Genomic DNA, 21,252 nt, shown 5'->3' on the forward strand with positions numbered 1-21,252 from the left:
AAAAAAAGGCAAAGGAGAAAAGAGAGAGACAAACCAAGAAACAGGCTCTTAACTATAGAGAACAAACAGCTGGTTACCAGAGGGGAAGGGGTGGGGATACAGGGAAAATAGTGGATGGGGATTAAAGAGTACATTTATCATGATGAAGAAAAATACATAAATTAAAATTATTAGATAGGTAAGTAGGTAGATGATAGATAGATAGATAGATAGATAGATAGATAGATAGATAGATAGATGTCCTTATCAGCATGTCCCTGAGTAAAAAAGAGGCCAATGAAGGAGGTGGTCTTCTCCACAATCAAGGAGACCAACTTACAGCTGCTCATTAGGTTAAGGTCACCATGGGCAAAGCAGGAGTCTCACTGAGTCCATCTTGCAGATAACTTGATCTTTCTGCCTAAAATTCCTCCTTGCCTCAGTAATTTGGATATACACATGCCAAGGCATGTCAAGGCCTGAAGTCACTCACACAAACACAAAAGTTGTGTCAATCCTGACCCAAGCCCAAACGCACGTGCACATCAGACAAAGCAGCTCCCCCCCCCCAAAAAAAAAAGACAAGAGCAACCCAGCAGGGAGATGAAGAAGAGTCCTTGCAGGGGGCGGGGGGGGGGGGAGGCGGGTAGTACTCACTGCGGTGAGACAGGGGGCTGCTGAGCACCGTGTTGGGCAGCAGACTTCCCAGGCCTCCACTTGTGGTACAGTGCATGAAGCCATCCTCACAGTAGCTGCAAAGAGGAGGTCAGAGCCCAGCTTTGCAAGAGCAGTGACACTTGCCAGCTCTTTTTCCTCACCTCCCACCAACTCTCTGCCCCTCCAACTTGGGGCAGTCCCATAACTCATTGAAAACACTGCCTGCTAAGGTTGCCAATGACCTCCATGTTACCGAATCTAATGGAATTTCTTCAGTTCTTTTCTCACCTGATCCCTTCCCACAGTATTCATCACTGTCACTATTCTGTTCTTCTAGAGAAAGAAAAAAATCTTTCCTGGTTTTCTCCTACTTTCCTAGTTGTTCCTTCAAGCCCACCCCTGTGCTGGCTCCACACTCGGCTCTCTTTTGTCACTCTGTGCTGTCATCCACATCCCCAGCTGCTTTGACAGAGATGACTTGCACATTCACATTAGCAGCTGGGATCTCTCCCTTGAACCTGAGATCCATATATTCAAGCACTTACATGACAGCCATCTTGGTGTCTCAAAGACTCCAAACCCCGTATGTCCAAAACTGAAGTCATGACCACCCCCCCACCACCACCAAAGCCAGTGCTCCTTCAGGGTCTGATACACTGCATAATACCACCATCCATCCGGTTTCACAAACCAGCAAACGAGGGGTCAGCCTGATACCGCCATCTCCCCACCCGCTATATCTGCCCATCACCCAGCCCTTGGACTTCATCTCCAAAATTTCTCTATCTCCACTGCCATGAGCCACTCCACCTCTGACTTGGACAAGGCAAAAACTCCTAATGGATGATGTCCCTGTAACTATTATTATTGTATTGGAAGCCCAATTATCTTTTCAAAACCTAAAGCTGATTATGTCACATCCCTGCTCGGATTCCTTCAATAGCTTCCCCTCAGGAGGCCTTAGGATAGAGACCAAATCCCTAAGATGGCCTTCCAGGCCCCATGCACTCAAGCCCCTGCCTACTCTTCCTCTAGCCCATTTCAAGCACTCATAGACCATGTACTTCTCTCTTCCTCCCACCCTTGTGACTTTGCATGTATTAGAATTAATATTTAGTTAACATCTTTCTCTCTGTCACTGGACTATAAAATCTAAGAGGATAGAAGCCATGACTGGTCTTGCTCATTTTCTCCTCAGCAGACAGCTGCAAAAGGCTTTGCATAAAGTATTCAATATATTGCTAATCCCTATCCCCTTCCCTAACATGAGCAACTATTTTTATGATATCTGATCTCCTAAATGGCCCCCAGTGACCTCCTGGTGTTCACGCTCTTGTGTCAACTATTGCACCAAGGTTGGTCTGTGTGACCAACATTATGTGGCAACAGTGACATACCATATGTCACTTAAGATTAGGTTATGAAAGACTACAGCTTCTGTCTTGGTGCTCTCTCCTGGATTATTCAGTCTAGGAAAACCAGTTCATGAGCAGCCCAATGGAGAGGTCCATGGGGCAAGAAACTGAATTAAGCCTTCTGCCGAGAGCCATAAGAATGATCTCGGAATGCACCTTCCAGCACCAGTCAAGTCTCCAGATGACTGCAGCCCTAGCCAACAGTTTGACTACAACCTTATGAGCCAACCTGAGCTGAACCACCTAGCCACACTGCTCCTGGAGTCCTGACCTTTAGAAACTGGGTGAGATTATACATGTTCATTGTTTTAAGCTGCTAAATTTGGGGTTAATTTTTTTATGCAGCAATAAATAAAGAAAACTAATATAATTTTATTCTGTTTCATGTATCTCTGCCTGAATATATTCTTATAAAATATGTGTTTATTTTGCACATATGTATGTTTAAATTCTATAAGCAGTATTGTCTATCACACTCTGTTCTTCTGTTTTCTTTAGCACCGTGTTTTAATATTCAGTCCTGCTGGGGCATTTGGGTGGCCCAGTCAGCTAAGCATCTGACTCTTGATTTCAGCTCAGTTGATGTCTCAGGGTCATGAGATTGAGTCCTGTGTTAGGCTCTGTGCTGAGCATGGAGTCTGCTTAAGATTCTCTCTCTCTCTCTCCCTCTGCCCCTCTTCCTCCCACTCTCTCTCTCTCAAAAAAAAAAATTCAATCCTGTGAATACATACCTACTTGCCTGGTGCTTCTAAGGCTGGATAACCCTCTATAGTATGCATCCATTACATTTTACATACATACCCTCCCAGGGATGGGCATGGATTGTCACCTGCTCCTCACCACTACAAACAAAACTATGATTAACATCTTCAAACGCTGGGACTCCTGGGTGGCTCAGCGCTTGAGCATCTGTCTTTGGCTCAGGGCGTGATCCCAGAGTTCCAGGATCAAGTCCCACACCAGGCTCCCTGCAAGGCACCTGCTTCTCCCTCTCCCTATGTCTCTGCCTTCTCTCTGTCTCTCATGAATAAGTTAATAAAATCTTTTTTAAAAAATCTTCAAACATGTGCTCTTAAGAGTCTGTGTGAGCATTTTTAAAAAACATTTTAGTTCTTTATTTGAGAGAGAGACCATGAGTGGAGTGGAGGGGCACAGGGAGAGGGAGAAGCTCAGCAGGGAACCTAATGCAGGGCTCTATTCCAGAACCCTGGAATCATGACCTGAGTAGATGCTTAATGACTGAGCCACTCAGGCGCCCCGGAGAATTTCTTTAGTATACATGCCCCAGAGCAGAGCTGTGGGAATAGCAAGGATGGATATCTAATTTGCATAAACTGTGCCAATTGCTCTCTGGGGTGCAACTGACCTTCACTTGAAGGAAGAGATGTCCCTTCCACATGAAAGAAAGCCAGGGGACTGGAGAGGGGAGAGGTAGACAGGGGCTTGAGTGCATGGGGCCTGGAAGGCCATCTTAGGGATTTGGTCTCTATCCTAAAGCTTCCTGAAGGGAAGCTATTAAGGATTCCAAGCAGGGGTATGTTATGTCATCATATGTGATTATGATCAGATTTAGGTTTTGGAAAGATACTGAGTTATCTGAACAAATATCTGTCCTACCAGCAGCAGATTGGGGGCCTCATATTCTGCAGCCCTGTCAACACCTGGCATTATCCAGATTTCAAATTTTTCCACTCTAATAGGTATGAAGTAACACGCATAGTTTTAATTTGTATTTCTCTGATATAACGATTTTGAATATTTTTAATGTGGCTGCTGCTCAATCAAAATTTATTGAATGAGCAAGAGAATCAGCCCTTCCCTCTCTGGACACATGCAGAAGTTGTGCTCTCTGGTTTCTAACTAATACATGATTTAAAGATATCCTCCCCCAAATGTCACAGTCTGTCTGTCATTTGGGCATAACCCAAAAGCTTGATTTTATTTTTAGAAAGAAAAAGAAGAAAATCCTTGCAGGTAGGTGTATAATCAACTTCTGACCCAGACCTTGGCTTGCAATAGAGCAAGCACTGTACTGTGATGCCTGTTTGATGACCAGACAACTGGCCTGAAGACACTTCATCTCCCACCTTTCCTGTGCCTCCGATATGCCTCCTGCCCTCCAAGTCACCCCTGCCTCGTACCCTCTGGCTTCCTTCCTCACCATACTACTTCAACATGAGGTCCACCATGACCATCTGATTGCCAAATTCAACAGCCTCCTCTCCATGTAATATGAAGAGTTCAAGAATCCCTGGGTTCTATCACTTGCTAGGTGATTTAGGAAAGTGGTCATCTCTCTAAGCCTCAAATTCTTTACTAAAAAAGCAATGCTTGCCTCCTAACAGTGTTGTTTTAAGATCCCAGAAAGAAACACCCCAAAAATCACAACTGGACAACTGCAGTAAAATGACCACTGGGCTGAGGCCCAACGCTCAAACCAAATGATGTTATTAATCCCCTGCTTCCTTCACTTCGACCATATGGCTCTGCCTTAGTTATGCCTTTTTGCTGGCCTTTTTCCTTTGGCCTCTCTCATGGGATCCTCTTTCTCTTCTCCTGGCCCTCTGATCATCCCCCAAGCTCTAGACTCAGTCTCCTTTTCTGCTCCTCGGCCCACACCCTTGTAGAGCTCTCTACTCCCATGACTATACCCACAAATCTTGTCCAGCATCAAGTTCCAACTACACCCATCATTCTAGCAACCGTTTCCGTTGCTCCCCAATATGCCCTCTTGGTAACTCAGTCACCTCAGCTAAGACCAAACTCATTATCTTCCCTCTACCAACAAGCAAGCAAGAGCCCTCTTGCTTTTCTGGTCCTCCCTTGCATTCCAGTTCAGAGCCTCAGGGCCATCTTCAGCAACCTTCATTTCCCCCTGCCCCCCTCCCCGCACACACACATGCCTCCAGACTGTTTACTTGCTCTCTGTTTAAAACCTCTCAAGTCCTCACCCTATCTTTCAAGGAACCTCAACATCCCTCCAGGCTTTTCTTCTCCCCCCACAACACACACTCCCCCAGAGGACTTACCATGGGGACGAGTGAGGGAAGCTTTAGCTCTGGGGCCTCAGTTCCACCCCAAAGCCCCCATCCCATGGGCCTACCCCACACCCACTGCTAGAATCTTCCTCAAATCCCAAGCTACCTCCTGCACTGTCTTCTCCAGTTCCTCCCAATTGGAAGCAATCTGCCCACTTCAAATGAGTAGAGATTTTTATGTCTACAAAATGGAAAATCTACCAAACAATAGTTATTTCATCTCAGCAAACATTAATTGTACTTATTTTCTGCCAGAAGAGTGTCAGGTGCTGGGAACCAGGGCCTAAGTTACGGTTTCTACTCTTAGGGGAGGCCACAGTCCAGATGGGAGATAAAACACATTTTGCCAACATCCAAGTCCAATGACAACCACTATTTTACTCCAGGTGTCATCAACTTGCTTCAGGTACCAGAGATTGGGAAGGTCTGCAAATTCATCTCATTCATCTTATTGTTGTAAATACTTAGCTTAATAATGATATTACTGTTAGGTTTGGTTTTTTTCAGTGCTTATCTGTTAGAAATACATAATGAAATATTTTCAAAGAAATGACATAATATCTGAGATTTTCTTTATTCCAGCCAAAGAGGGGAGAAGGGGATAAATAAGCATGGAAGAGTGTTAATAATCACTGAAGCTGGGGATGGATGCCTTAGGGCTCGTCACACTATTCTCTCTACTTTTATGACTGAAATAGTCCATAATCAGGTCTCCCTAATAGACTATCATCTTCCTTGGGACCCACACTGTGTCTGTCTTGTTCACCTTTAGATCACCAACCTCTAGGCTAGCACCCAGGGCAGAGCACATGCCAAGGAAGCATTTGCCCAACAAAACATGTTACCCATTTCTCCTGTGACCGTGACAGACCATGTCACGGCAAAGGGCCACACGAAGCATGTGGGATTGGAGCTGTTGACCGGCAAAGGGCCACACGAAGCATGTGGGATTGGAGCTGTTTTTCAGGGAAGTGCACGAAGCGGGTCAGGATAGCAATGCACCAGTAAGGCAAACCTGCTGTGGTCTGTTTTCACTGCCAGGAAGCCAAAGGGGAGGGGACAGGGAGCCCTCCCATTTACTGTTCTGGAAAGGGAAACTGAGACCTAGCACAGGCAAATGGGAAATCCTACTGGCAGTCTGCTCTAGTTTCCAGCGATGTAAGGAAATCATTCGAGCTGGGTGAAGTCCAAGCTTTGTTTCTGACTTGCTGTGCAACTCAGGGCAAGTCACTTCCCTTCCTGGGTCTCAGTTTCCCAACCGTGAAATGAAGGACCCAGAAGACCATTTTCCTTACAAGCTCCACCATTCCTGAGGTCCCTGGTCCGGCCGCTCGCACTTACCACATGGTGTGATGGTCTGAGAAGATGTCTTCGGGCTGAAAGATCTCACCATCATAGTAACAGGGACACTGAGCCTTGGGCACACAGTCTCCCCTCTCGTCCAGGTACAGCCCTGGGGGGCAGAAGCAGCCTTCCAAGCAGACCTCATTGCAGTCCTCCTCCGGGTAAGAGAGGGAGCGACAGGTCATGTTGCAGGGGGTCCCACACTGCAGGTACACCTGGCCCTGGGGGCAGCTCAGCGCTAGAAGAGAGGGTAGAGGAAGGAGGGCCTCAGTGGAAGCATGGAAACACGCCAATGCCAAGGACTGTGGTTCTAGGATTCGGGCTGCCACCCCCTGCAGCTGTGACCCCAATTATATCTCTATGATCACCACCTTTCTTTCCCACTATGAGCAAAACTGGATTTCATGCTCGCAGATGTCTATGATAATAATGGATGCACACAGTTTCCCCTCTGCTGAGCCAGAGGGCTCCTGCCTTAGCCATCTCTGAATCCTTAAAGCCTGGGATATCTACATAGGGATAGGGAGGATTTTGACACTATGAGTATTAAAAAGAACTGAAAGTGGCAGACAAGGGCACTTCTCCCAGGATGATGATAATTAATTTAGCACCTGCTGTATACCCTGCTCTTCACACAGCTTGTATACCTTTTATGCCTCTCATTGAGCTAGATCTCATAGCCCCCTTCCTAGAGGGAAGAAAATGCAAACATAAACTCAGTGACCGTCAAGATCATGCCTCCCAGGCAGAAGCAGAGGCAGGATGTGAACCCAGTTTTCCATGACCCAAAAGCTCATGCTCTCCACCATTATGCTCTAAAAAGGAAACCACCCCTTAGGAGCCATGCTTTCAAGGACGGCCACAGAGAGCAGGGCCACCCTCGTACCTGTGCTAGCGAAGTAGGCCACCCCGCCTCCCCACTAACCCCCCCTCCCCCCTCCCTTCCTCTGGCCTCCCACAGAGAAATAGCACAGCACACAGGAGCCAAGAGGATGGGTGGCAAACAGCAACATAGGGAAGCCAGTGGGCTCTGTCTCCCAAATTCCTGGGTCCGAGCCCCAGTTCTGCCATTAGTTACAAAGTGATCTAGAGCAGTTTCCTTGCTGGACCAGACTAAAACCCACCCAGGGTTGTTATGAAGGTTCAGTGCACCAACCAGGTCTGAGTAATGCCCAGCATGTGGCAAATCCTCCCTGCTACTTTATCGTGATGATGACTGGGGAAACAGCCCCAGCTCAGTGGGCTCTAGAAGGGAGGGATGGGCCAGAGACTGGGTCTTCCAGTGCCTACAAAGACCTGGCACTCCTGGATCCTGGCCTATTCCCATAGGCACCCCAATGATGAAATTCCTTACGGGGTGGGGGGAGGTGCAGGAAGCACTTTGCCCTTTCTGAAGGCTTTCCCATTGCTAATCAGCTGCTGTCCGAGAAGTGAGAACCTCACTCTGAGGACACTGTTCCTAAGACCACTGGAATCCTTCTGCTCTCTATTGGAATCCAGTTCTACAGTAGAAACCCAATGGCAGCGCGTGTCATGGAAGCTGTAAAAGGAAGCTCAGGCCAGGAACCCCGGACACAGGGGTGGGAACATCTGGGGAGCCCCTGCAGCTCCCGCCTCCTGCAACTGCTTCTGTGTTTGAGGGCAGCTGAGAAGAGAGGGGGCTCTGTAACCATATTAGACATGGATTTTTCTCTGAACCAGCAGAGAGGTTGGGGGCAGTGATTGGGTATTCAGAGCAGGGTGGATTAAGATGGGGTGTGCTGGGCAATAAAGATGCAACTCACTTTTGATCCATCAAACCTATGATAATAAGGTCATATTTAACCCACTAAGGAGCAGCTGGAGCTGAGAGGTTTTTTTCTCTGACAGACTGTCGTCCCTAGAGCTGGCTTAGAGCCATACTGGATTTATCCTTTGGCCTTCTTCCCCAGAAGCAGCGGTGCACACCTCAGTTTAACAAGGTTTATTGTGTGCCCACTGAGTCCCAGGGGCTGTGCTAGGCTCACAGATGCAGCAATGGTAAGACTTGGTGCCAGCCTGCAAGGAGCCCATGGTCTCGTCATGTTACAAGAAAAAAAATGTGCGTGCCTCTGCCTCATCGCCTCACAGCATCCCACAAAGTAGCTGCATGATCAGCCTTCACTCTGTGAGCATCCCCAGTTGGTATGAGCTCTCCTTAAGGATGGAGTTAGTGGGTTAGGGAGCTCTGTTCATTTTTCAAAAGGAAAATGCCCACCCTCCTCGGGTTCAGGCAACTGGGGCCATCTGGGCAGCCTTTCTCTAGTTCACCTCCACAGAAGCCCATAGAGACAGAAATGCCTTCCCAGGACCCCCACAGTTTCTGCCTCCCTAACCAACTCCCAGTCCCTGTTCTCTCTTGTTCTGCTCCCAGTGGAGGTGAAGGAGGGCGGATCTTTTGAGATTACAGAATATGTCAGTAAGCCCTCAGCTTCTGAGGGACAATGTCCTAAATTAGGAAACCCTTCAGATGCCCTAGCACACTGATAATGAAGAATCCCTAATATTGGTGGACAACCACCATAATATGGCAGACGACCATATTCATGAACAGTGTGCCATTCCTCCTCATTACTTTGCCCAATTTCTAAACAGCAAACCCCAATGAGGAAGCTAAATTGTGGAGGGCGAGATGAAGAGTTCAAGGCCATAGAGCTGGGAAGTCACAGTTCCAGCAAGGCCTCAGACTCCACTCCTCCAGCTGCTGGCCATGACACTGTGGCGTCCTGGACCCAGAGGGACAGGGAGGCACAACTGCATGCGTGCATAGACATGGTATGGACACTTTTGTCCTTACTTCTGCCTCTGCTCCTCTTTTTTATGACATTGTTTAGACTCCAAACATGAGTTGGCTCATTGGGCCCCAACAGTGACACTTCTAGAGCCCTCGTCCTTTCTTTTCAAACACATGATATATTATAGCCTTTCACCATTTCTCATAGCTCCTATTTTCCTGCTTCTGCCGGGATCACTAACATTTTCATTTCTGACCACATCTACTTCACCCTAAAAATCAGAGTATTTATGATACCTCATCCCAGAATATCCTAATTTCCATCACTACCATTGCCTCACCATGGAACAGCTCTTTTCTGCCAAGATGGTGCCTTTTTATAGCCCAGTCAAGTACACTGCCTCCAGAAAGCCTTCCTTGGTTGCCCCTGCATTAATCTAATTATCCTTTTATTCGGTGTGACAGCACCTAGTAGAGAAGCAGTTTCCACCTATGCCTCAAAATGGTAGAGGGTTCAGGCTCTACACCACTGGCTTTGCCTGACCATACTGGGCCACCCAGCACATGTTCCCAGAGCAGCAGCACCAACAACAAAGTGAGTGCCATGTAGCCGCTCACGGGGCCAGAATGTTGAGCAGATACCAGCTCTGGTGGCAGAAATCTAACACGGCAGAGTGAGACTCCAAAGTCGCCCTTGGACAATGATGTCATCCAACTTGACATAACTTCATCAATGCCAGAGATTTGGGCCAGAAGTCCTCTGACGGTTGGCCTGGAGTTATAAGCGAAGGATTGGTAAGTGCGTTCCCCCACTGCCTTCGCGAGACCCTCCTGCGTGCAGAGACCCTTGGGGATCTGGGACCCATTCACCCTGCAACCGGGCCACACGCGTATCGAACGCTAGGTGGCAGCAGCCACAGGCAATCTCTGCTTGCAGCGCCTGCTAGGTTCTTGGCGTCCAGGCAGGGGGGTGCTACTCGCGCTGCCAGAACAAGCCAGAAGAATCACACCGTCCTGTAGGGGAGCCAGGCCCCACCACCGTGTCCTGCTGGAGATGGGAGGGGAAAGTGGCTGCACATGGGCAGTCCTCGTGACCCAGGCGCTCGGGCCGGTTCTGAATGCACGCATGCAGAGACAGTGCTTAGAAAAGGACGAGCCGCGTGCAAGGCACCCGAGGAGGGCTCGGCTGGGCCCTGGGCGGGGAGAGGGGTGCTGGCGGCCAGGGAGGGCACCCACCACAGAAGCCGGGCTCCCGCCACGCGATGTGCACGCCCCTCCGGGCACAGGCTGCGGCGTAGTTGGCCACGGCGCTGCAAAGACAGTCTCTGCCGTCGGAGCAGGAGCAGACGTCGTAGCGGCAGTTCTGCACGTAGGGCTGAGGACCCACCGCTCGGTGGCAGGGCTCGAACTTGGAGGACGTCAGCAGCGCGCACGCCTCGTCTGCAAACCTGGCTGTGGCGGGACAGAGCAGTGCGCAGGCGTGGCGGGGCGCAGCCCCGAGCCCCGCACCCGCCCTCGGCCCACCGCCCCCCCCCACCTGCCCCCAGAGGGCCGGACGCTCTCGGCAGTGCCCCCACCAGCTCCTCCCTGGGCTGCGCTCCCTGCCACTGCCTCCCCCGTGCCTCTGGAAATCACCATCATTTTTCTTCTGCAGCCAATAAACTTTTCTAATTACGTTTGGCTTAAATGCAAATAAACTGCATTTCCCGAGCACCGCACCCGCTGACAGAAAGGAGAAATAGTTCCAATGATGGGCTGAGTAAGGGGAGGAAGTTAATGCGGAACCGAAATGCTGCCACAGATAAATCTGCCAGTGGCCACCCCAGTGCGTTTATCTGACGATAATTGAATTCTGGGGCTGTGTGGCTGCTGCTCCGACAGACTGAGAAGGTCCAGGGACAGGAAACACGGACTATTCTCCTTTCCCAGGGTTCAGCCCCCGGGGGGCGGGATGCGCAGCCGAGGGACTTTGAAGCATAAATGATCCAGAGGCAGATCATCAAATGCTGACGGTAAAAGCAAAGTGCCCCTGTCCCCCCAGCGTCGGTGCACCGTGCCTTGGAACGCACTGGAAGCCGGAGACCTCGGGAGGGAGGGGGGCTCGGCGAGGCCCCCACCCCGGGCTTACGTACTCTGGCGCGGGTTGAGGCTGCAGGGATCGCTGTGCTGCTTCTGCAGGTTCTCGCAGGCCCCGTGCAGCTTCCAGGCGTTCCCGAAGTCCTCCACCAGGGGCTCCGCCAGGCCCGCGGGCGTCACGAAGTCGTCCCCCCGGTTGCCGTTGTAGTTCCCGCACAGGCCGCACGTCTTCCCCGCGTAGGCCGCGGACAGCTGCAGGGAGAGGCAGACCACCGTGGGGCCGCCGCCGCCGCCCAGGCAGCCGCAGCTTCCTGTCGCTAATGAGATGGTTTTAATTAAAAAAGTAATGATAATACAATAAAAAGACACTCCCTGGGTGAAAAATAAAGACGAATTTAATAAACCGCAGCTAAGCCCAAGGCTGCAGGGCAGAGGGAGCTTCCTGGGGGGTAAGCTTCGCATTAGAAACATGAGGCTCTTGTCATTAATTAAGAGTCCGTCAGAGAGCAGGGGCGTCTGGGTGGCTGGGTGGTTGAGCCTCTGCCGTCAGCTCAGGTCGTGATCCTGGGGACCTGGGATGGAGTCCCACATCCAGCTCCCCAGGGAACCGCTTCTCCCTCTGCCTGTGTCTCTGCCTCTCCCTGTGTCTCTGCCTCTCTGTGTCTCTTATGAGTAAATAAATAAAATCTTAAAAAAAAAAAAAATCAAAGAGCCGTCCTGCCAGAAGGGTGTGAGAGATCATGTAGCCTCTTACAGATAGGGACACAGATGGGGACACTGAGTCCCAGAGAGGGGAAAGTGCCTGGCCTAAGGTCACAGAGCAGGTGGCAGAGCTGGGACCAGCAGCCAGGTTGAGTCGCAGCCCAGCATGCTCTGTACCACCCTCACCTCTCAGGGAGATGCTGGAGCCTACCAGCCTTGCCACCCATGAGAATCAAGTGTGAAGTCAGCACCTCTTGACCCCTTTACTCAACACTTATATCTGTCACACATGCGGTTGTGTAGCAGGCTAAGTCCATGATAGTCCGAGTCTCAGAGCTCACATTTGGAGACAAAGAACAACACTTTCCCAGCTGGAGTTGACTCAGCCACTACAAGTCATTGGAGAGAAAAGACCATGAGCCAAGGAGGACTCTAGGGAGTGTGATCGGAGGAGCCAGGGTCAGCAAGGTCTCTGGGGCAGCCTCCTATGGGTGACCAAGACGGTTCTGAGGATCCAACTCCAGGCCACCAGCATCTGGTTTGTTCTCCATCATTCTGATCCCAAAGTGCACACTCACGGACAGCTTGGGGCATCAAACCTGCCTTTCACACTCTACAGCTGGGCGCCTCCACCTGTTTCTATTGAGAGGGCCCTGATCCAAAGATGGAGCCAGGGCTGGGACCCCAGAGTCCTAACTCCTGCTCTGCCGGTGATGAACATGGCCGGATGGCCTCCCGGGCTTGACACCATTGTGCACTAGGACTGGGCTCCGCATGGTCATCTCTAGGAGCCCCTTCCAGCTTCCAGCTATGACTTCACAGGATGCTGGATGAACAATCTAGTGGAAGGTTCTGGATCCATATAAAAATGCACCCAAGGAAATACCAATAAAAGAAAGAGAATAGGGCAGCCCAGGTGGCTCAGTGGTTTAGTGCCTGCCTTGGGCCCAGGGCGTGATCCTGGAGACCCAGGATTGAGTCCCACATCGGGCTCCTGGCATGTAGCCTGCTTCCCCCTCTGCCTGTATCTCTGCCTCTCTCTCTCTATGTGTGTGTGTGTGTGTGTGTGTGTGTGTGTGTCTCATGAATAAATAAATAAAAATCTTTTTTAAAAAGAGAGAATAATGTTTCCTTGTTTGCTTTACAAATTTCAGGTGTTGCCACACTAGGCCCTGAGGCCGTCCCTGCTGTCACTGTTTAAAATGTAAAAATGGGTGGCTCAGTGGTTGAGCATCTGATCAAGTCCCACATCAGGCTCCCCAGGCGCCCCATAAGGAGCCTCTTTCTCCCTCTGCCTATGTCTCTGCTTCTCTCTCTGTGTGTCTCTCATGAATAAATAAAATCTTTAAAATAAATAAAATAAAATGTAAATCCTCTGACCCTGACACTTTTTATCGCTTTCGCTGCTTTATTTATCTCCTCAGGATTTATTATCTTCTAATATATGATATAATTTATTGGTTGGTTTTGTTTACTGTCTGTCTCCCCCAAGGGGAATGTAAGTGAAGCGAGGCAGGGATTCTTATCTGTTTTGTTTCACAGTTGTAACCTAGGCCTCTCAAATGGTGCCTGCGGACATTCGCTAGATGTGTGTTGAGTGAATGATTGAACGAATGATTAAGTTCATGAATGAATGAGGCTCTCCTGAGGACACAGGCTGAAAGGTAATGCCAGAGGTCAAGGTCAGGCCCCAGCTGAGCAGTGAAATCCATGATGTCTTCCCTCTCCTCATCCATGCCTCAGCGCCCTCTCTTCTGCCCTCATTCCCAGACTGTGAGTGACCTCATGCCCCCCAGAGTCCCTCTGGTCACCCCTCGGGTCTGCTGTCACACTATCCCCCCACTAAGATGTATCTTCCCCCGTCCCTTCAGTCCCCTTGGCTTGACTCAAGAGCAACCTCAGCCTTCACATCAAGAGCACCCTTTCTGTGATATGGGAAGTTACAGAGAAGGTGGAATGGATGATGGCAGGGTAGGGGGCACCCTCCCTGAAGACCAGGGCACAGCAGGTGAGGGAGTCAGAAGACCTGACTGAGTTCTGGTCCTCACTCTGTAAGCAAATGACCATGAGACCCAGGGTGAGTTCTTTCTTGCTTCAGAAAGGGATTTTATCTCTAATTGCAAATGAGAGGCTGACAAGAAACTCTCCCAAAATCTTCCTGCTGTGTGGTCTGTGTTCATAAGGTTGATTTTTTTCAGATAAGAGAGGAAAGTCACTAATATGGAACTCTCTCCAGAACTCTATGACAAGGGAAAGAATATGGTGTCATGAGGCAGAAGAAACCAGGATCTCATCAGGAATGCCCAGATGCCCACCACAGGATTATACCAAGGACTTATGGCACACAGGACCTGGGGCACCAGAGGGGATTCCCCAGAGATCCTAGGAATGATCTAGGGCAGCAGTTCTCCAAGTGTGGTCTTCTCAAGGTGTCCATGAGGCCAAAACTATTTTCCTAATCACACAACAACGTTATTTGGCTTTTCCCCTCTCATTCTCTTATAAGTGTGCAGTGGAATTTTTGAGAGGCTACATGACACATGATGTTGCAAAGGATTGAACGCAGAAGTAGATGCGAGACTCCAGCTGTCTTCTGTTAAGCCAGCCATTAAAGAAATTGGCAGACATGTAAAACAATGGTATTCTCACTACTTATTTTTGTTTCGGAAAACATGGCTATTTTTCAAGAAAAAATTCTGTTTATATTAACATGTAGTGGGTTTTTTATTGTCATTTTTTGCTTAGGGTTTTTTATTGCAGTGTCATTGACATATATTATTACATTAGTTTCAGGTGCAATAGGTTATTATTGTAATTTTAAGTGAATTCATAAAATTCATATATTAAGTCTCTGATTTAATTTCTAATATGATAAATACTGACAGCTATAACCTTCGTAAAAGATTGGGGTCTTCAGGAATTTTTAAGCGTACCATGGCGTCTGAAGACCAAAACATGAGAGGCACTGGTCTAGCAGGAAAGGCCCTGCCCAGAGAGCTGGCCCGGCTCTGCTGCTCTGTCCACCCATTCTGGAAGCCCCTGAGGTCCCAGAGCCCCAGAAGCCAGAAGCCCCAGGGCAAACCGGGGTCCTAGAGACAACAAACACCAGTCTTTCCGAAACAAGAGAGGCCTGTTCCTCACTCTGGGGGCGCAGGGCCCAGGGAGAGAGGAATTCTTCTCCCACCACATAAAGCCACTCTGCCAGAGCACAAGAGGCACTTTGTAAGGCCCAGGCGGCAGGGAGGCAGTGTTTGGGAGGGCACCTACCGTCACCAGCAGCCTGCCCCGGCCGTCCCAATCCATCTGCAGGTCCTCCCCGTAGCTGAGGCGCACGGAAGCCATCACAGTGTGCTGGATGCGGAGGTCACCTGGAACAGGGCAGGGACAGGGTGTAGGCCCCGAAGCGAGAGGGCAAGGTGGTGACAGGCCCATGTGTCGTGGGGAGAGACAGAGTCTCTCACAAAGGACTGTAACAATGAAATCAAGGAGCTGGGGACAGATAGGGATGTCCATGAGACATAAGGGGGTTTCAGAGGAAGGATAATCCAGGTGAGTTTAGTACAAACAGCCTTCCCTAGAAAGGAGCCCCGGGATCCCAGCTGTGCCTTGCCATTCACTCTACTGGCACAAGAGGGCGGCAGAGGCTCCTCTGCATCCTTGGTTTAGGAGCTGGCCCCCCACTGAAGCCCATTCCCCACCCCTGCCGCCCTTGCACAACACTTCTAGGCTGCACCATGCTGCATGCAGAGCTGAATGCAGCAGTTCTCACTGGAAACGAGGTAGGAGACATACCTCTTGCCCTGGGGGAAGGTACCTCCTGGGGAGACACACACAGCATTAAACACAAGTGGACCTGCTATGTGTAATGCCAGGATAATGGGCCACACGGTCCACGGAGGTCACAGGCAAGAAGGCAGAGGGCTCTGAGAGCCACTTTGAAGGTGAAGGTGGCAATTATGCTACCAAAAGGGTGTGGGGCCACCCAGCAAATTCACTGGATAAGTTTTTCCCACAGGTCACAGGGGTCGCCTGGCTTTGCCCCATGACAGGCTCTGGTCTGACCCACCACCAGCCACCCTCTAACTTCCCCGCATCAGCTTCTGCTCCTCTCCCACCTCAAAGCAGAACCAGTACTGTTGTGCCCAACCCTCAACTCATCCCTTTGGCTCAAACCAAATCTTCTTGGTCCCCTTTGCCCCTCTACCCTCTCTCCCTGGCCTGGAGCAAAGCTCCCTTGCCTCCAGACAGTTCCTCCACTCCCCCTCCTCCTTCAGGAAGCTTTCCTTCTTTGCAAGGATGCATGTTGAGAATAACCATCCCTCCACAGATAGCTCTCCTCACAGAAGAGGTGGGCAGTTAGCATGGCTGAGGGGCAGGGGCGGAGGCTCTGTGGGGTGAGTTGGACCAGCCCCAGGCCCCAGTGGAGGAGGAGGGAACGCACCTTGCAGGAGAGGAATCTGGATATCCTGGCCATCCATGGAGACTCCTCCCCCGTGCTTCAGCTTCACAAGGCTGTTGTGATGTCCAGGCAGGCGGACAGTGACCGAGCGGGTGCAGACAGCATCCAGGTCATCGGCACACTGCCAAGAGGGGCGCCCAGGGTGATGTTACCACAAACCCCCTGCCCAGCGCCCCAGCCTGGGACCCACTTACTCAGAGAAAGAGCGCAAGCCCAGACAGTCCGAGGCCTCATTAGGAGAAACAATTCTATTCTCCCAGAATGGTCTCAGTGAGTAGGCCCCCCTGGAGGCATCCCAGGACGAAGCCCAAAGCCCCACATCCCCAAGCCCCGCAGCTCCCCACACCCTTTCCCTGGCCAGGTCTGGTCTTTATTCTAGGCCTCTGGCTGTCTTCCTGTTGCTTGGGCCTGTGGTTCCAAAGAAGCACTAGGACTTCAATCCTCAAGGGGAGCCATGTGCACCCTAGATTTCTCCCTCCTCGTTCCAGTCTCTGGAGGAGCTTGGTCTAGCACATAGCACAGCAGCTCATAAAGGAGCTAGGACCACCTTGCCCCCACCCCATCCCCACCTCCTGACTGGTGGCAGTCAAGCTCACCTGGACGGTCTCTATGACAACAGAGAAGGTGTGGTCCTGGCAGTCCTGGGCCAGCAGGTAGTGGCAGACCCCACTGAAGGTGAAGTACCTGTTGTCGAAGCTCTTGAAGTGGGACTGTCCTGTGACCAGACACTCGCCTGAAGGGACACAGAGGAAGGCAGTAAACACAGGAGGAGGGGAAGGGCTCCCCTTGGGGCGGCAAAGGAGGGATGCATGGGCACACCGGGCACCTCCTGTGGAACGCCACAGGCATCCTTCCCCACACCCCAGTCTGAAAACGAGTTCGACGGGGGGGACTCTAACTCAGGTCCCAGACCTCACACCACAAGAGGCCAGAGGTGGATTTTCAGCTCAATGCCTCACTTACCAAAAGGACAACCAAGAGAAGTGACAGCCACACACACAAGCCGCAGCTTGAGCTCCCAGTTCAGGGTGGCTCCCAGTCCTTCCCCACCGCCACCCCACAGGTTCTGGCTCTGCTGGGGGAGGCCTTTCTCTGCACTGCTGTTGTGGGGGGCTCTGAGGCATGGCCCGACCCAGGAGAGGCCTCTGAGGCAAGCAGGCAGAAAGGCCAGCCCAGATGGAGAACAGGGGGTGTGGGGGGGTGAGACAGGCATGCTCAGCAGGGCAGGGGCCAGGGCGCCATCCTCGCCCCGCAGCCGAGGGGCCGCTCTAAGGCCTTCTCATGGGCAAGTCAATGTTGTGACTTCAGTTGGGGCCAATGGGGGGCCAGGAGGCCATCTGCCCATGATCTCACCACCACCCAAGCCAGTTCCCTAGCTCAGGCTGACACATCTGTGGGTGGGTACGAGGACTCCCCTTCATCATTCCCCATTGCAGAGCCCTCAGCTCACCCTCCACCTGACCCTGTTCTGTCCTCCCCTAGACCACAACCCAGCCATGCGGCTGGCCCTGTGCACTTCCAACCAGTGACCACACATCCTGGAGAGTGTCCATGTGGGGTGGGCGGGGGGGAACCTCTGCCAGGGTCTCCAGTGATCCCCTATAGGCCCCACCCCAGCTCAGGGCAATCCCATCTCCAGAGACTACAATGGGCCCATTGAAGCTGAAGCGGGCATCTGGATCCCTTCCCAAACTCCTTCTATGTATTTCCTCCCATCTGGGCCTTCTACTTTTTAGAAAAATAAATATAGACACACACCATGGCCATTCTGTAAAAGTAGGGGGCCCTCCTTCCCACCCAGCCACCCTTGACCTCCAAACTGCAGACACCTGTTCTCCACAGCACTAATCCTGTCTAAACCTCAAGTTCCGCCTAAGAGGGTATTATAGCCAGTGCCACCTCGGCCCACCCCCCAGGGCTGATGCTGGCTCCGTCACATGATCAGGGGGTTCTCAGAGGCAGCAGAGAGATTCCAGCCGCTCATCTATCAAAGATAAGCTCCACAGGCCCCCTCCACCTGCCGCCTCAGGCCCACACTAGCACTGAAGGGCACGGCAGGCATAGCTTTGCATCCAGGTGTGGTCCTGCCTTCGGTGTGTGCTGGAAGGCAGGGCCAGGGAGAAGAGCCTCAGCATACTATGAGTGTCCTCCGACTGTCCCCCCAGGGCGGCTGACCTCTTCCTGGGACAGGAAGCTACACTCAGCCCAGAAGAAATTAGGAGAAATTAGGGAGGCCCCAGATCATTGTCAGCATCACCCTCTGTGATAATAAAAAATATAGTCTTTATTCCTGGTTCCTGACACAGAGCTCCTAAAACCCTTGGAATATCCTGGGTGATAGGAGCATCTTTTGCTCTAATGAAACCACTCTTGGTGGGCCCCTGGGTAGTAGCTTCAGGGAGGCTTGCTCACCAGAAAGACCCAGGCAAGATGAGAGTTGGAACTTTCAGCACCCCGCGCCCCTCCCCCCAGACTCCAGGGACAGGAGAGAGGCTGAGGATTGATGATCCATCATGCCTGTGTAATAAAACCTCCATTAAAACCCCTAAAGAAGAGGACTTGGCAAGCTTCTGGGTTCGTCAATGTATCCACAAGCAGGAGGGTGGCCACACCCCAGTTCCACAGGGACAGAAGCTCCTGTGCTCAGGACACTTCTGGTCTTTGCCCCATGCATCGCTTCATCTGGCTTTTGATTTGTATCCCTTATAATATCCTTCATAGCAAACCAGTAATAATAAGTAAAATGCCTGAGTTTTGTGAGCCACTCTCACAAATTACTGACCCTGAATCAGGCATTGTGGGAACCCCCAACTGGTAGCCAAGCCAGACAGATGGGGGCACCTTGAGAACCCAGTACTTGTGATCAGCATCTGAAGTCAGGCTGTCTGAGGGGATCGAGCCCTTAACCTGCTGGGTCTGCACTGATTCCTGGTCGTTAGTGTCAGAATTGAACTATAGGACACCCAGTTGGTTTCCAGAAATCGAAGATTTGGTTAGCTTGGGGAAAAACCACACACATTTGGTGTCAGAAGTGTTGAAGTAGGAACAGCTTGTAGAAACAGTCTTCCCACTGTGTTGCCCCCAAAGGGGAGCAAGAGTGAGGAGTCACCATCCATGGAAGGCAGAGTAGCACAGGCAGGAAGGTGGGGGCAAAGGTCATCCCAGCTGATTGTAAATGTGCTGAAATTCCAAATCCATGGGGTCACAGGAAAGCCTTTCTAAAACAGCGATTTCTCAGAACCCACCATCATCCTGCAAACAGAGTGGGGTGGCCCTTTGTGTCTAATGTCTTGACCCGATGGCAATAAAGTGGGTGGGAATTCTTCCCCTGACCTTTCTCTGTTTTCTCAGGAGCGCTCTTATCTGAGTATGAAAGTGGACCTGCATCAGCTCTGACAAGACCTAGGAAAAGATGGGTCAATGTACAAACATGTACAAACATTCACCAGCAAAACTTTCAGAGCTAGAATCTAATTGTCCGATCTGATTTCCTGCTCTGACCCCCACTGACCTGTGTTCTGAAGTGCCTCAGGAATCAAGTCTAAATACTACATTTAGTTTATTGACTTGGTATAACTGAGGACGAAACTGAGAGCACAGGAAACCCAAGAACACAGATGGGGAAGTTGCTGGGCTAGGAGTTGGCCCCAGGAGCTAGAATTGACCAGAACAAAAGCTACAGGGCAAGTCACCCAGTCTCTGCCCAGAGCATGACAGTCAGGACATTCCCAGTCGGATAGTTGGTCAACCAGTAAAAGGCAGCTCCCCACAACAGCTGGCCCACCACCTGATGGAGAAGGTGGGCAATGGAAGTGTGGTGAATCACTGAAGAGGTGATTCTTAAAATAGCATAAAAAGCAGAACAGGGGCAACTGGGTGTGTGGCTTAGTAGTTGAGGGTCTGCCTTTGGCTCAGGTCATGATCCCGGAGTCCTAGGATCAAGCCCCTCCTTCTTGCAGAGAGCCTGCTTCTCCCTCTGCCTATGTCTCTGCGTCTCTCTGTGTCTCTCATGAATAAATAAATAAAATATTTAAAAATAAATAAATAAAAATAAAAGCAGAACAGCTAGAAATTAAAGCAGACCCAATAAGTGAATAAAGATCTGTCGTCTTGAAGAAAATGGAAAGAAATCTCTCATCTGATGGAAACACACTACCTCTTCTAAAATAAACCCTTTTGTTTGCAGTAAGTGAGTCCTCCACAGGGCTTCTCTGTTCAGCCCATCTGCTTCCATCCTGTTCTGGCAGCCTACAGAAATGCCAACCCCCAGGCCCTTAGCAAAGCAACACAGACTCCCCCAACGTAAGTTTGCACCAAAGCCTGCCTCTAAATCACAATAACATGATCTCCACCAAATGTGCAAGATACTTTTTTTTTAAGATTGTATTTATTTATTGGACAGAGAGAAAGAGAGTCAGAGAACACGAGAGGGAGAGGGGCAGAGGGAGAGGGAGAAGAAGGCTCCCTGCTGAGTAGGGAGTCTGATGTGGGACTCCGTCACGAGTCCCTAAGATCATGACCTGAGCCAAAGTCAGACGCTTAACTGACTGAGCCATGCAGGTGCTTGCAAGGTGCATTTCTAAGTGCTCCATGAGTACATCTTGTTTACTGCTTCCATGAAGCAGTCATCATTACCCTTAGTTCACAGATCAGGAGAGTAAACCACAGAGGAAAACTCACCCAAAGGCTCAAGGTCCTCAGATAGGGATTTGCATGCGGGCATTCTGTCTGACTTCAGAGCCCAAAGCACTTGAGACCACCCAACACTGCCTCATGGGTTGGCTCCTGCAGTTTCTCATAAGCCTGATTTTGTGAGGGCCCAGCCTGAGT

At 50.6% G+C, this 21,252-nt stretch overlaps 1 protein-coding gene across 1 annotated transcript in view; it reads right to left on the reverse strand.

Annotated features, from left to right (window-relative positions):
• Nucleotides 1-21,252, reverse strand: part of VWF (von Willebrand factor) — a 141,351-nt gene that overhangs the window by 77,155 nt on the left and 42,944 nt on the right. The window contains exons 11-17 of the mRNA XM_055315447.1: nucleotides 17,019-17,155; nucleotides 16,405-16,543; nucleotides 15,231-15,331; nucleotides 11,318-11,513; nucleotides 10,422-10,637; nucleotides 6,431-6,671; nucleotides 637-731 (exon numbers count right to left, since the gene is read on the reverse strand). Of these exons, the coding sequence (XP_055171422.1) occupies nucleotides 637-731; nucleotides 6,431-6,671; nucleotides 10,422-10,637; nucleotides 11,318-11,513; nucleotides 15,231-15,331; nucleotides 16,405-16,543; nucleotides 17,019-17,155 (1,125 nt within the window). The remainder of the gene's footprint in view (nucleotides 1-636; nucleotides 732-6,430; nucleotides 6,672-10,421; nucleotides 10,638-11,317; nucleotides 11,514-15,230; nucleotides 15,332-16,404; nucleotides 16,544-17,018; nucleotides 17,156-21,252) is intronic.

The sequence above is a fragment of the Nyctereutes procyonoides genome, unplaced genomic scaffold (genome assembly GCF_905146905.1).
Source record: "Nyctereutes procyonoides isolate TBG_1078 unplaced genomic scaffold, NYPRO_anot_genome, whole genome shotgun sequence".
Taxonomy (NCBI): Eukaryota; Metazoa; Chordata; class Mammalia; order Carnivora; family Canidae; genus Nyctereutes; species Nyctereutes procyonoides.